The sequence below is a fragment of the Ascaphus truei genome, chromosome 20, assembly GCF_040206685.1.
Source record: "Ascaphus truei isolate aAscTru1 chromosome 20, aAscTru1.hap1, whole genome shotgun sequence".
NCBI lineage: Eukaryota > Metazoa > Chordata > Amphibia > Anura > Ascaphidae > Ascaphus > Ascaphus truei.
In genome coordinates, this window is record NC_134502.1 from 29,147,487 (window position 1) to 29,164,110 (window position 16,624).

General features: G+C 45.5%; 1 protein-coding gene across 1 annotated transcript; it reads left to right on the forward strand.

Moving 5' to 3' along the window:
* The first annotated feature begins 3,670 nt into the window (after window positions 1-3,670).
* Window positions 3,671-10,420, forward strand: LOC142471097 (extracellular calcium-sensing receptor-like). Its single transcript, XM_075577892.1, has 5 exons — window positions 3,671-3,928; window positions 5,586-6,275; window positions 8,570-8,797; window positions 9,207-9,347; window positions 9,416-10,420. The coding sequence occupies exons 1-5, from the start codon at window positions 3,671-3,673 to the stop codon at window positions 10,319-10,321; spliced, it is 2,223 nt and encodes a 740-aa protein (XP_075434007.1). The 3' UTR covers window positions 10,322-10,420.
* The last annotated feature ends 6,204 nt before the right edge of the window (window positions 10,421-16,624 follow it).

Consider the following 16,624-nt stretch of genomic DNA (forward strand, 5'->3'; position numbering starts at 1 on the left):
AACGCCACATTCCTTCCCGGAGTGTCTCTCTGCCTGTAGAACGTCACATTCCTTCCCGGAGTGTCTCTCTGCCTGTAGAACGCCACATTCCTTCCCGGAGTGTCTCTCTGCCTGTAGAACGCCACATTCCTTCCCGGAGTGTCTCTCTGCCTGTAGAACGCCACATTCCTTCCCGGAGTGTCTTTCTGCCTGTAGAACGCCACATTCCTTCCCGGAGTGTCTCTGCCTGTAGAACACCACATTCCTTCCCAGAGTGTCTCTCTGCCTGTAGAACGCCACATTCCTTCCCGGAGTGTCTCTGCCTGTAGAACGCCACATTCCTTCCCGGAGTGTCTCTCTGCCTGTAGAACACCACATTCCTTCCTGGAGTGTCTCTCTGCCTGTAAAACGCCACATTCCTTCCAGGAGTGTCTCTCTGCCTGTAGAACGCCACATTCCTTCCCAGAGTGTCTCTCTGCCTGTAGAACGCCACATTCCTTCCCGGAGTGTCTCTCTGTCTGTAGAACGCCACATTCCTTCCCGGAGTGTCTCTCTGTCTGTAGAATGCCACATTCCTTCCCGGAGTGTCTCTCTGCCTGTAGAACGCCACATTCCTTCCCGGAGTGTCTCTGCCTGTAGAACACCACATTCCTTCCCGGAGTGTCTCTGCCTGTAGAACACCACATTCCTTCCCGGAGTGTCTCTCTGTCTGTAGAACACCACATTCCTTCCCGGAGTGTCTCTCTGCCTGTAGAACACCACATTCCTTCCCAGAGTGTCTCTCTGCCTGTAGAACGCCACATTCCTTCCCGGAGTGTCTCTCTGTCTGTAGAACGCCACATTCCTTCCCGGAGTGTCTCTCTGTCTGTAGAATGCCACATTCCTTCCCGGAGTGTCTCTCTGCCTGTAGAACGCCACATTCCTTCCCGGAGTGTCTCTGCCTGTAGAACACCACATTCCTTCCCGGAGTGTCTCTGCCTGTAGAACACCACATTCCTTCCCGGAGTGTCTCTCTGTCTGTAGAACACCACATTCCTTCCCGGAGTGTCTCTCTGCCTGTAGAACACCACATTCCTTCCCAGAGTGTCTCTCTGCCTGTAGAACGCCACATTCCTTCCCGGAGTGTCTCTCTGTCTGTAGAATGCCACATTCCTTCCCGGAGTGTCTCTCTGCCTGTAGAACGCCACATTCCTTCCCGGAGTGTCTCTGCCTGTAGAACACCACATTCCTTCCCGGAGTGTCTCTCTGCCTGTAGAACACCACATTCCTTCCCAGAGTGTCTCTCTGCCTGTAGAACGCCACATTCCTTCCCGGAGTGTCTCTCTGTCTGTAGAATGCCACATTCCTTCCCGGAGTGTCTCTCTGCCTGTAGAACGCCACATTCCTTCCCGGAGTGTCTCTGCCTGTAGAACACCACATTCCTTCCCGGAGTGTCTCTGCCTGTAGAACACCACATTACTTCCCGGAGTGTCTCTCTGTCTGTAGAACACCACATTCCTTCCCGGAGTGTCTCTCTGCCTGTAGAACACCACATTCCTTCCCGGAGAGTCTCTCTGCCTGTAGAACGCCACATTCCTTCCTGGAGTGTCTCTCTGCCTGTAGAACGCCACATTCCTTCCCGGAGTGTCTCTCTGCCTGTAGAACGCCACAGTCCTTCCCGGAGTGTTTCTCTGCCTGTAGAACACCACATTCCTCCCGGAGTGTCTCTCTGCCTGTTAGCATCTCTTGCTCTCAGAGGCTTCTGAAGGTAGAACTGATTCTCTGATCATTAGCACTCCTTTATATATCCCTCTGTGACTTTAATTTACATGGGAGGGGGCTGCTGGACATTGATTAAGTTTGGGCCACAACAGCCAGTGGGCATGAATAACCCATCCCTGATTAAATCAGTCTGGGCAATACAATACTGACTGGAGCGCCGGGTCACTGCATTTTTTGTAATATTGTCTGTAACTGGAGCGCCGGGTCACTGCATTTTTTGTAATATTGTCTGTAACTGGAGCGCCGGGTCACTGCATTTTTTGTAATATTGTCTGTAACTGGAGCGCCGGGTCACTGCATTTTTTTGTAATATTGTGCAATACAATGCGCTTACTCCCAGATCTGATCCGCAGCCTTTCACCTCCCCACAGGAGTCCCGACACCTCGTTGTCCATATTCTTATCAATTCTACAGAAATTTTCAACTAAGTGGCTTGCCTTCTCCATACAAATGACAGTAGGAATGGAATATCTCATTTGCTTTCTGGCAGGGCTGACACCCAAGCACATTTACAGAAGAATAGTGATTCACTAAACTGTGGGATTGTATTTACAGGTAATAACTAATACAGACTTTGAAATACATTCTTACAGATATGGAAATACATTTACACATTCCCTGTTCTTCCCCAGATGTTAAATACATTTGGCCATAATAAGCCTTACAAAGGTGGCCAAGTTACATAGATTTAGGGGTAGCTAGCTGGGCTTCATAAAAGTTTGTGATGCCAGCAACCCCTATCTTCACAGAGCCCCTCTCCTTGTGTATGTGACAGTGACAGACTGAGGGAGCCCCTCTCGTGTGTGTGTGTGTGTGTGTGTGTGTGTGTGTGTGTGTGTGTGTGTGTGTGTGTGTGTGTGTGTGTGTGTGTGTGTGTGTGTGTGTGTGTGTGTGTGTGTGTGTGTGTGTGTGTGTGTGTGTGTGTGTGTGTGTGTGACAGTGACAGACTGAGGGAGCCCCTCTCCCTGTGTGTGTGTGACAGTGACAGACTGAGTGAGCCCCTCTCCCTGTGTGTGTGACACTGACAGACTGAGGGAGCCCCTATCTCTGTTTTTGTGTGACACAGCCAGATCTACCACCCCCTAACATTTATCTTCCATTAGCACTTCTCTTCTATCTTCGTTCTGTGCATTAGTGTAGAGGACGGGATGGTCTTGTTCCTATGTTATCAGACTTGGGGTTAGTCAAGATAATTGTGTTGCCGAAGTCTTTATCTTTACTGATTGTCCATCGTCTAGTGTCCATTGCGCAGTTATTGAAAGTTTCTGACGCTATATTTGTCTGTATCTTGACCAGATGTTTTGTTTATCTTCTTCAAACTAAGCAGTACAATATGGTTCTCCAAAATCCAATGTGGTTCTGTCACATGAATATATAGTAATAAATGTCCAGATGCACATGTGGTGTCCACCAATAAATGCTGACCATTGCTGAGAGGGGTATGTGCCTAGTGATGTCCTCTTGACAACCACATAGACCCATTACCTGTTGGCTTGGTGGAACATCCACAGCATCTGTGGCATGCAGTCCGTCAGTGAGAGGAATCCAGAATTGTAGGTGTCACCTTGATGAAGTGCTTTTGCATGAAACGCGTAGGTACGTACATGTACTGTAGTCCTTGTATTGGCTGAAGCTTGCAATTAAAACGGATCTGCTAGTTTTGTAGTTTGCCCTAGGATTATTTTCTCTTTCTCCATTTAGAAAGTCATTAGCCTGTGCTCTGTTTGCTTACTACAATTCTGGATTGTTCAAACTAACCCTATTCTGCATTATAACATTAATATTACTCAGTCTCTCTACTATGGTGGTCTCGTCTGAGGGTCATACAGTCCAAAGTCCACTAGTTTGTGTGTGGGACACTAACACTGTCTGTGACATTTCCACATAACCCTCTAGGTTTGATCTCCAGCTGTATCAGGGCATGCAAGCGATGATATTTGCTACAGAAGAGATTAACTCAAACCCCGACCTCCTCCCCAACATCTCTCTGGGCTTCCAGATATTTGACTCCTGTGCTAGTATTAGACGGATAGTAAAGGGGACATTCTGGCTGCTGTCGGGAGAACAAGGAAGCATCCCCAATTACCGGTGTCACAAAGGGTCAACTCTAGCAGGTGTCATTGGAGACTCAGGATCCACACGCTCCATCCAATTGGCCCACATGTTGGGACTGTACAGATTCCCACAGGTAAGAGAGATACGAGTGTGTTAAAAATTGACGTACTTGAAATAAGAGGGAACGTGAGCATCGGTTTCAGATCCCCCGGAGATCACTTCTTCACGGGTACAGATGAGCCATTTTAGCTTTAAGTTTAACTCCAGTTTAGCAGGTACCTATAGTATACTCATTACAAAACATTTCTTATTGTACTATGGACTAACTTTGTAAAATATGTGACAGTGCCCAGAGGGTTAAATGAATGAAGCATAATGCTACCTGTGATTTAGCGCAATTAATAACAGGCAGAAGCCAGTAACAAGGTTCCCTTCGCATCGTGACGGGAAACGGTGGGCGTTGTAGTATGTATTTTTGAGAGAAATATGTGTATTGTGTTATTATGTATCATTTATTTATTTTTTTGTCCCTGAAGAAGCTCCTTTGCTAGGGAAACGCGCGTCGGACGTGCAATGTTGTCAGTCTCCTACTTGGAGCTGTTTTAATGTAGTTTTTGTAGGTTCCTGTGTCAGTCTGTTTAGATCACAGATCTAGGCTATTTCAGTCTGGTTTATGTAGGCAGCGAGTACTGTTTACATTCCCCCTACCTCTGTGTGTAGGTATTTTCACCTACTATATGCTGTATACTCACTAACACTGTGACTGTGAATGCCAGTTCTTGTATTCACAGGATTTGTATTTCACGTGACAGTTCACTATTGCAGAGTTGTTCAACTTTATGTTCATGTTATGAGGATTGGACATTCATTTATTATTTATCCGGTCTTGCTGACCTTTCAATATACTCACCATCTGGTCTAACAGCTGATACAGAGGGGTGTTCACCCTGACCTTTTGCATTCTATGCCTTCCATATCCCACCATCATTAGCTGGTTAATTGGGATATTATTACCATACACACTAGACGACATAGATGCGTCACACTTTTGATTTAATTCATTTTTATTCACGTTACTCCTATCTTTGGTAATATATGTTTTAAGTCAATTTATTAAAAGTTACTTTTTACACCCGGTGGTGTGCAGTTTAGTGAATTCTTTTAGGGGCACAATCACTTTGTGTTTCCGTTCCCCCTTTTTCTGATGTATTTTTGAGAGAAATGTGTGTGTTGTGTTATTATGTATCACTAAAAAACCTGCGCGCTCACCGTTTCCCGTCACAATGCTACTTGTTACCTTGTTGCTGACTTATGTCAGTCATTAATTGCATTAAACCACAGGTAGAATTCATTTAACCCTTTAGACACTATCACACGTTTAGCACACATTTAGGACAATAAGAAATGCAATTTGTTGATTACAGGCACCTGCAAAACTGGAATTTACCCTGGCAGGCTTGAATCATCTTTGGATCAAAATATGCCCCTAAATGGCTCTTCTCGTATGAGATTTAGGTTCAAAATGTAGAAATCTCATGAATAAATTGCAGCCAATTTGGAAGGGGCGCAGGGAGTATGTGTGTGGGTTTTCCATATATGTGGGGCCAATCTTTTTCCTAGATTCATATTCCATAAAGGGAGCGTGTTTTTGTTCTTCATGTGTACAGATCATTCCAAACCATGCAGGTCTCTCTTTCAACTGTAAGCCCTGGTTAATAATGAAATAGACAGCGCCAAATGTTACTTTGTAGAAGTTCTATTCATTCTCATTTGTAATTTTTATTCGACAGATCAGTTATTTTTCAACCCACCCTCTCCTCAGTGACCGGAATCTGTTCCCGTCCTTCTTCCGGACCATCCCCAGTGATGTGTTTCAGTCCCAAGGTCTGGCCCAGCTGGTGTCTCACTTTGGATGGACTTGGATTGGTCTCCTGGCCACTGACAATGATATTGGTCAATTTTGGATTCAGGTGGTCCAGCAGGAGATAGTCAAGGTCGGGGCTTGTGTGGCTTTTGTTGAGAATATTATGACCAGCCAATCCGACAGTAATGCTCCCCACATCGTCCGCATCATCAGGGAGTCAACAGCCAATGTAGTTGTGGTATTGTCTTCTGATGTTACATTTCTGCCAGTGGTGGAAGAGCTGGTGAGGCAGAATGTGACTGGGAAAATTTGGGTGGCCAGTGAATCTTGGTCAAATTCTGCTCTCCTTTCCAAGAAGAAGTTTAATAGGGTCCTGGTGGGCACCATAGGTTTCGCCATCCATTCTGGGCAGATGCCAGGGTTCTTTGAGTATTTCCAAACCCTCCACTCCTCCAAATCCCCAAATTATATATTCATAAGGGAGTTTTGGGAACAGACTTTCTCTTGTAAGTGGTGGGACCAGAATAATTTAGATGACTGGATAGGCAACATCACAATTCCACAATGTACAGGAAGAGAGAAGTTGGACAGCGACATGATTGAAGCAGATCTGAGAGTAAGCTTCAATGTGTACATATCAGTTTACGCCTTTGCATGGGCCTTACAAAGCCTGCTCCACTGTAAGCCCGGAAGTGGACCATTCCATCATGGTGCCTGTGCCAACATCTCATCGTTTCGACCTTGGCAAGTAAGGCTAAATATCTCATGAGACTTGTTCTGGCCCTCTAGCCCCTTGTAACTAAGATGTAGGGTCAGGCAGGTTAACTCACTTCCCATAGATGCACACTGAGTCCTTCTTTCTTTCTGTTATTTAATTGCAAAACAAACAATAACAACAGATGAGGGGAACTGTGGGGTGAGTGGCATATGTGGGGGAGAGGTACATTAAGAATGCCTGTATGGGAAAGGCAGAAAGATGTGTGTACTCACAGACTTCTGGATCCAAAAGGACATTTGCGAGTCTGAACACATAGGATATAGATGGACTACTCAAACAACCAGGGTTTCTGGGAGAAATTTACAGGGGTCTGTGCTGTAGTTGCTAGGCTACAGAAAACACAGCAAATGTATAATGCATGGTGCTAAAAACTGTATGCAGCTGTAGAAATAATGGTATAAAGATGATCATTCCTGTATAGATTCTGGAGTGTAATCTTGATTCTGGGAGGGTTCTGGGTGTGGTGTCCTAGTTGGTAGACCAGCGTGAGCGGCACTCAATATATCCAGGAACCCAAATGCTAATTTTCACCCCAAATGAATACCCTAGTCCCTTAATAGAACATATAGGCTACAGAAAAACCAGGGAGGGAAGGATACATATGTAGCAAAGTTACACTGGGCAGTGACAGGAATTACATAACAGGGAGAAATGCACAACTCCTTTTAGGGCAAGTGTGCTGGCATCCAGAGAGCAGGGAAAAACCCAATCCTGTTGCAGGACAAGACTGACCATTTAACCCATTAAAAAGGTCACTGTTATCAGGTCACATCTCTCCTACCAGGGACGTAGCATGTAACAGGTCATCGTCATTAGAAAAATAGTATGATCATCAGGGAAACTAGAACATACTGGCAACTTAAAAATTACTGTAAATGGAGATAAATTGGGGGATTCCTTGATGGAGAAGGATTTAGGAGTGCTTGTTGAAAGCAGGTTTAGGAATAGTGCCCAATGTCAGGCAGTAGCTGCAAAGGGACACAAGATGTTATCTTGCATTAAACGGGCAATGGATGGAAGGGAAGTAAACATAATTACGTGTCTCTATAAAGCATTAGTAAGACTACACTGAAGTCTTGGGCATCACTCCATAAAGAGAAATTATGGAACTATAGAAAGTCCAGAGAAGAGCCACAAAATTACAAAAGGGGGTGGACTATAGGACCTACGTTATGCTGAGAAGTTGGATTTGTTCACATTACTGTAGATAAAAGGTGTCTAAGAGGGAATTTTATAAGAATATATAAATACATTCAAGGTCAATACAAGGAGATTTCAAAAGAACTATTGGTTGGACATCTTCTTAGAAAGGAAAGATATACATGGATATACCAAATAAGTAAACATGGGAAGGATGTTTATCAAGGGAGACATCTGATTGCAATTATTGGATGTATTTTTTACCTTATTAGACACCATTTGACATGTGGGTTTTGTTTCCCTTCTTCTGGATCAATATTAGAGATTTTAGGATTATCTGCCCATATCTTTTTCCCGGATTATCTCACATTTCAATCACATTTCATCCCAAGGGCATTATGAAGGACACAGGGTCACCCCTTAAGGTTGAAGGAAAGGAGATTTCACCAGCAACACAGGGAAGGGTTCTTTACAGAAAGGACAGTTACAATGTGGGATTCATTACCCATGGAGACAGTGATGTCAGATACAATAGATATCTTCAAAAAAAGATTGGGCATCTTTTAGAAAGGAAAGGTGTACCGGGATGTACCAAATGTTTCCTGGGGTGTTATTTTTTTCCTTTCTCTTTATCAATATACTGTAAATACAAATATAAAATAAGTATCTGTCATGTTCATTTAACACAGGTCGAACGTGATGGATATCTATGTATTTTCTACCTCATCGACTACAGTATGTAACTGTTACAACAATAGTAAGCCCCAAGTTTAGGTGTGCTGTTGAAGGTTCGATGTGACAATTTGCTTCCCAGATCTGCTCTGACCAATGAGTTCTTGATTTTGTTCCCTTTTTTATGGTTTGTTTGCTCCTACATTGGACTGACCCTTTTACCCATTAAAGTCGTCACTATCATTAGGTCACATTGCTTCTACGTGGGACTGACCTTTTTAGTCACTGGTTAAATGTCTGACATCATCTACTTCTTCCAGCTTCTCCATTACATTAAGGGTGTAAACTTTGAGACCAAAGACAGGACCCAGATGTTTTTTGATGCTAAAGGGAACCCCCCAGCCCTCTACGATATCGTGAACTGGCATCTGAGCGCCACAGGCTCCTTGGAGCAGGTGAAAGTGGGAAGTTATCTCTCAAGCGCCCCCGATGGAAAGATCTTAAGAGTAGATAGTGCGGCTATTGTTTGGGCCAGTGGGGGGACACAGGTATGTCTGAGAAAACCTTATACTGTGAACTAATACATAGAGTAGGTTGGATGCATGGCTTTTCAATGCAGGACAACTGTTTAAATCCACAAACTCAGCTTGCTGATAAAGCAGTGGGAGACAGAGAGATAACAGAGTGAGAGAAGGAGTGAGAGATGGTGTTATAAACAGTTTGTGTGAGGGAGAAGGAGAGAGAGAAATATACTAGATCGATAGATGGATGGATGGATGGATGGATGGATGGATGGATGGATGGATGGATGGATGGATGGATGGATAGATAGATAGATAGATAGATAGATAGATAGATAGATAGATAGATAGATAGATAGATAGATAGATAGATAGATAGATAGATAGATAAACATGTAGAATTTTGGACTTATTTTATCTATTGAATCTCCCATAGGTTCCTCTCTCGCTCTGTAGCCCAAGTTGTACCTCGGGGTTTAGGAAGATGGCCATACCAGGAAAAGCTGCCTGTTGTTTTGAGTGTGTCCCATGTCCCCAAGGAGAGATTTCCAACCAAACAGGTAAGAAGGTCACAGATGTTTTAGGAAAACTCATACAATTCCTGACAAAAGTTGACCTCAGTGTCCCCTTCCAGATGCTGTGGAGTGTCACAGATGTTCCTGGGACATGTGGCCAAGTCTTCAACATGACAGGTGCCTCCCAAAGACCATACAGTTCCTCTCTTACCAAGAACCACTTGGTATTAGCATAGCAGCCATTTCCCTCTCCTCTTCAATGATCCCAATTGTCATTCTGGGAGTTTTCATCTGCCACAGGACAACGCCCATTGTCCGTGCCAACAACTGGTTCCTCAGTTGTCTACTCCTGGTGTCCCTGTGCCTCGGCTTTCTCTGCTCTTTGGCTTTCATCGGCTACCCACAGCCTGAGAAATGTCTTCTGAGGCAGGTGGCATTTGGCATAGTCTTTGCCCTCTGTGTCTCCTGCGTCTTGGCCAAAACAATTATAGTTGTCATCGCCTTTAAGGCCACCAAGCCAGGCAGCACATTAAGAAAGTGGACACGGACAAAGGTGTCCTACTTTGTCATCATTCCAAGTGTTTTTATTCAGCTTTGCATGTGTGTGACATGGTTATCCCTTTCCCCTCCCTTCCAAGAACCTGACATTCAATCCCAACCCGGGGTAATCATCTTTGGGTGTAACGAGGGCTCCTCCATTGCATTCTGGTGCATGCTGGGATATCTCGGCCTCCTGGCCACCATCAGCTTCATTGTTGCCTTCCTGGCACGGCGGCTCCCTGACAGTTTCAACGAGGCCAAGTTCATCACCTTCAGCATGCTGGCCTTCCTCAGTGTCTGGGTGTCCTATATCCCGGCCTCCCTCAGTGCCCGTGGCAAGTACACCGTGGCCATGGAGGTCTTCGCCATTCTGTCCTCCAGCTGGGCTCTGGTGGTCTGTATCTTTTTGCCCAAGTGCTATATCATCATTTTCAGACCCCAGGTGAACACGAAGAATCATCTGCTAAGGAACCATGCCAGTAAAGGCAAAGATTAGACTGTTTATTCAAAAGGTCCACCATTAAATCGAGGTCACAGATGGATAGAGAATAAGTTTTGGAGATTGTCTCTTCACTCAGTACTGACCTACAGCCTCCTCTGCAATTCCGGTGTACACACAACCCTGTCACTGCAACTCCATAATTCTCTGCAGTCTCCTCTACTAGTCCTGCGTACACACAGCTCTGTCACTAAACCTCCATCCTTCCCTGCAGTCTCCTCTGCTATTCCTGCGTACACAAAGCTCTGTTGCTGCACCTCTATCCTTCTCTGCATCCCCCTCTGCTATTCCTGCATACACACAGCTCTGTTACTGCACCTCTATCCTTCTCTGAGGTATTCTCTGCTATTCCTGCATACACACAGCTCTGTCACTGCACCTCTATCCTTCTCTGAGGTATTCTCTGCTATTCCTGCATACACACAGCTCTGTCACTGCACCTCCATCCTTCTCTGCAGTCTCCACTCCTATTCCTGCATACACACAGCTCTGTCACTGCACCTCGATCCTTCTCTGAGGTGTTCTCTGCTATTCCTGCATACACACAGCTCTGTCACTGCACCTCGATCCTTCTCTGAGGTGTTCTCTGGTATTCCTGTGTACACACAGCTCTGTCACTGCATCTCCATCCTTCTCTGCAGTCTCTACTGCTATTCCTACATACACACAGCTCTGTAACTGCACCTCCATCTCTCTCTGCAGCCTCCAATACTATTCCTGTACTGACCCACAAACAATAATTGTATCATGTTTGTATATATGACAATGTAAAACACAGACATGTTTGTGTGTGTGTGTACTGTATCTGTATGTATGTCCTTTACACAACTCTTTAATAAATGCCTCACAATAACACTACGACGTGTGAGAAGATACACCTGTGTTACTACACAAAAAGGGAGAGAGAGGGTGTGAGGAAGAAAGTGAGAGGTTAAGAAAGAGAGAGAGAGAGCGCGAGTTGGATGGCAGGGCGAGAGGGGGAGAGAAAGAGGTATATAGTTACATACTCGTCACATAGTAGTTTCTGGTTTCCTGTGTACTAGAAAAAAAGATACAATGAATACAAAAATCCAACGCAGCAAAATGTGTCCAAAGATGTGTGCACTCTCTTCAAAAAGCTACCAGGTTCAATTGGAGCACAAGGACAGCCCTTATTACATTGTAGATTGCACATACAAAAGGGGTATAGTGCTTGGTTACTGAATGTGAATGTTACAAAGACATACTATACTGTGTATACTGTATAGGGAGCTCTCCTATTGGTGATCTAGTATTTAGATCCCAATTGGTCATTTGATGTCAGGCAGCCTGTATTGGCTAGATTTTTACAGCTAGCAACGTGAGAGTACTTCAGACGCTGCTGTCTGACGCTACCCCTTTGAACACAGCACTACGTCATCACGTGGTGAAACGATCGAGGCCAGATCGTGCCAGGAATACTACTCAGGCTGGAAGCAGTAAGCTCGTCCCCTAAAAGGAAGGCGTTTTATACCATCGAGACGTGTACTATATGCTGTTTATCAGGAGAACCATGCAACATTTCTTCTACGGAGGAAATTCTTCTTCGTGGCAGGAATATATCCATCCTTCCCCCTTTTTAAATTATTTGTTCGCTATCGGGTTGCACTCACTTCTTTTTTCTTTTATATATATATATATATATATATATATATATATATATATATATATATATATATATATACAGTGTTCGACAAACCTATATATCTGCACGCCCCGGGCGAGTGGATTTAACATCGTGGCGAGCTCCTATTGGCCCAAGCAGCACTCGTGTGGTACTAGGTGGCGAGTAGATTTTTTTGTTCGGCGAGTAGATTTTTTGGTGATTTGTCGACCACTGTGTATATATATATATATATATTCATACAGACAGTTCATCAAATAAGATGCCGAATACAGAAAAACTAAAAGAAAGGGCAACAACAGTAAAATAATGTGATTCTTTATATTGAAAATAAACAGTTACAAAACTCAATACCTCAACGCGTTTCGCGTCATTTGACACTTCATCAGGGGTTTTGCTTCAGCAAAAGTGGCTCAATCAGTCCCGGCTTCATCACAGGTGGCTCAATTAGTCACTGTTTCAGCACAGGTGGCTCAATTAGTCCCTGTTTCAGCACAGGTGACTCTATCAGTCCCTGCTTCAGCACAGGTCTTTGACTGTGCCTCTGATTGAGCCACCTGCGCTAAAGCAGGGATATCCTGAAAATCTGAGCTGTTGGGGGGGAAGGGGTCTTGAGGACTGGGGATGAGCCCCCCTGTCCTATATGACAGGGGAAAGAAAAGGACACAACACAAAAAAAAGAGGAGAAGAGGAAGAAAAACTGTCCACCAGGCAATGTGCCAGATATAGTCCTACACCCTGTCCTGTCTGGCAATGTGCCAGATATAGTCCTACACCCTGTCCTGTCTGGCAATGTGCCAGATATAGTCCTACACCCTGTCCTGTCTGGGGAATGTGCCAGATATAGTCCTACACCCTGTCCTGTCTGGGGAATGTGCCAGATATAGTCCTACACCCTGTCCTGTCTCGGGAATGTGCCAGATATAGTCCTACACCCTGTCCTGTCTGGCAATGTGCCAGATATAGTCCTACACCCTGTCCTGTCTGGCAATGTGCCAGATATAGTCCTACACCCTGTCCTGTCTGGCAATGTAACAGATATAGTCCTACACCCTGTCCTGTCTGGCAATGTGCCAGATATAGTCCTACACCCTGTCCTGTCTGGCAATGTGCCAGATATAGTCCTACACCCTGTCCTGTCTGGCAATGTGCCAGATATAGTCCTACACCCTGTCCTGTCTGGGAATGTGCCAGATATAGTCCTACACCCTGTCCTGTCTGGGAATGTGCCAGATATAGTCCTACACCCTGTCCTGTCTGGGGAATGTACTCCACGCTGGGCTGTGAGAGCAGGGAGCATGAGGCGGCCACGCCAGCCTGAACTCCATCCTCTTCACATTGAGCCCACGGCGACAGTTAATAGCGCTACACCTGTATGTCCCCGCCCCATCTCTATTCCATGTCACGTCCGCCTGTCACTACGGATTGTAAACTCCCCGGGGATAGGATTTCCTTTCTTTTAATCAGATTTTGTCCATTGGCCTCTCTTTCCAGAGCAGCTACCGACTTTGGGACGTTAATTCCAGAGTGATTTCCCCATGCTGCTCCTGGACGTGCTGAGGGTGGCGTTCTTGCACTGGCAATATATTTGATTATTTATTATTGATAGGTCTGTTATACTTTTTCTTTTGTCAGGTGTGCGTTTTTGGCGCCCGATTAAGTTCTGAATGAACCTTCAACTTCATAATGTTATTCCTGTGTATCCCTCTCAACTCTCATCTCTCGCTCATCTCTCTCTCCCTGTCTGTTTCTGCCTCTCTCTCTGTCTCTCTGTCTTTCTGCCTCTCTGTCTCTCTTTCTCTCTGTCTCTCTGTCTCTCTGTCTCTCTGTCTCTCTGCCTCTCTGTCTCTCTGTCTCTCTGTCTCTCTGTCTCTCTGCCTGTCTTTTGCTAGCAGTCTCATACCATCCTCTTCTGTCACCTCGGTGAGTGTCTGACTGTCTCTGACGCCCCACTCACTGTCACTTGGGCTGTCTCTTTGTATGTCTCTCTCAGAAGGGCAGTTGGACTTTCTCTGTGTCCTTCATACTGACAGCCTGCTCCAACATTCCATCCAATCCCATCTCTCCTGTCATATGTTGCCAGGCAGACCAGGGACTGCGTCTCCCGTTCCCCATCGTACCATGTGATAGGTGGAGCAGACCAGCGTTGCATTGCTCACAGTATAAATGTAGGGGCTACATTTGTATTGTATTTTGTTAGCTATAAGAGCGGAGCCTGTCTGCTCTTTCCAATGTGTCCCCTGTCCCCAAGGACAGATGGCAAATCAAGCTGGTCAGTAGATCGTTAGAGAGCAAGTTACCCAATAAACGTTCTCAAGATCCTGCAGGGGATTTCCACCTGTATCCCATGAAGCCCCAGGTTGCCATTAGACCAGATCAGACCCTAATAAACCCATTGTTTTCTATTTCATTTAAATGAATCATTCAAAAAGGACATTGTAACCGGGTGGATTCCTGCTCGTAGACTGGGGCAGGGAAATCCCGTGCACACAGCCGGGTGCAGCACTGAGGAGGTTAATTCCCAAAGCGGGCTAGCTGGATTAATCTCCTCCGATGACCCGCCAGGGGCGTCAAAATCCACAGAGACCAACTACTGAGATCTCTCCGGCCAGGAAGGTTCTGGACCCTGAACCCTGGACCTTGGACCCTGAAACTTGGACCCTGAAACTTGGACCCTGAAACATGGACCTTGAAACTTGGACCCTGGACCCTGAACCTTGGACCCTGAACTCTGGACTCTGGACCCTTAAACCTGGACTCTGGACCCTGAACCCTGTATCTAGGACTCTGGACCCTGGACTGTGAACCCTGAACCTTGGACCCTGAACCCTAGACCCTGGACTCTGGACCCATGGAGCACTGTGGAGTGAAACCCTGCACACAGACACAGGACCCTACTGCAGCCAAAGGTAACTGTCCTCGACATACTGTATGAACCGTTTTTGTGAAGGGGCCTAGCCCTCCAGCCCATAGATAGGCAGTAGGGGTTGGCCTGGTCAGTGCTCCCTATGGGAGATAGGCCTGTTTTGTTTGTCTCCCATTAACCCTGTTTTTGCTGAAAGATAAGCTGTGTCTTTCTGGTTTAAACCCTCCGGCTAATAAAAGCCTAATTTTGATGTTTTGCCCTACAGTACCCGCTGGAGATGTTGTTGTGTGTTTTTTTACACGGGACATGCACAACTCCAGTCCCTGAGGGCCGCAAACAGGCACGGTTTTCAATGTTGCCCTGAAAACCTGCCCTGTTTGCTGCCCTCTAGGACTGAACTGGTGCAGGTCTGACTGACAGTGTTGCGCACCATCCCACTGTACTGTATACAGTACTGGGTTTCTTTAATAAAGGAGATGTTACTTAAAATGCTTCAACATTGTACAGTATTTGTAAATAAATGTTTTTGTACTGACTCCACCAATAAAAGAACATGTTGAATTGCCTCACATTGTTTCCATTTGCTCCTTTGCCAGTGTAACAAATGTAGATGCTTGCTGCACTGTTTTTTAACTGCCTGGTCGCGCAATTGGCGTAGGAACTACGGCAATTGGCGTGGGAACTACTGTAGGTCAATTGGCGTGGGAACTTCTGTTCTAGGGCACCTAGAAATAAAATTTTGCCCCTAGATGTTAGGAACCCCCTCACTTGACCCCAACAGGGTCCGAGCAGTAATGGCGGCGAGAAAGGGTCACGCCGGAGAGGAGGGTCCTACCATTGAGCGCAATGGCGGAGAAAGCTTTGAACCGGCTAAGTCAGAATGAGCAGAAACCTGGAACCCACAACTCCGGTTCTGTTAGACCTAGAGGGCTCAGATTCGGTGACCATGTAGTCCTAGTTGCGGCAGGATTGCATGGCAAATTGAGACCCTCTCGTGGCAACAGAACGGAGTCAGGGTGATGTTAAAGTTCAGGTTTCTGCCATTGACTTGCATGGCAGAAAAAAAGCCACTTTGGTAATGTGCTTTTAAACTGTCTTTTGGTACCGTTCGGTTCCGGGGGTCGTGCAAGGCTGATAATTTGCCATTATGGCAAGGGTCCTCCCGCATGAGGACCAGGTAAATTTCAACCCGCTCAGACTCACAGAACGGGTTATTTTACATTAAATTTGCGCAATTGGCGTGAGAACTACTTAGGGCCGCGGTCAAGTTCACGGGCAATTGGCATGGGAACTTCTGTTCTAGGGCACCTAGGAATAAAATTCTTTTTGCCCATAGATGTTAGGCACTGTATACCACTGTACAGTATACTGTGGAAGACACATAATGAAACGATACTGAATATGTAGAATAAATGCATAGTTTTATTTATTCGGGTTTATTACACAGTATACTGTACGGCTGGAAAACATCAGCATACAGTACAATATTATCCATCGAAATCCCCCCATTAGCCGTTTTCTTTTCTGAAGAAAAAAAAAGAAAAGTTTTAATGTACAGTAATGGTCAGCCCCCTAAAGAAGTACCCAGCCAGCCCCACCAAAATCATACAGCAACAAGACAGTACTCACCATTGAATTTCCCGTTCAGCTTGCGCCGGCGCCGGTCCACTGCCAGTCCAGCTTTCTTCATCATCCACGTCGATAGTTGGCAGCGGGACTAGTCCACCTGTAGTCAGCAGGTGAGGCTGGAAATCGCTTAGATACATGCAAGCTTCATCAAAACCTTTTCCTT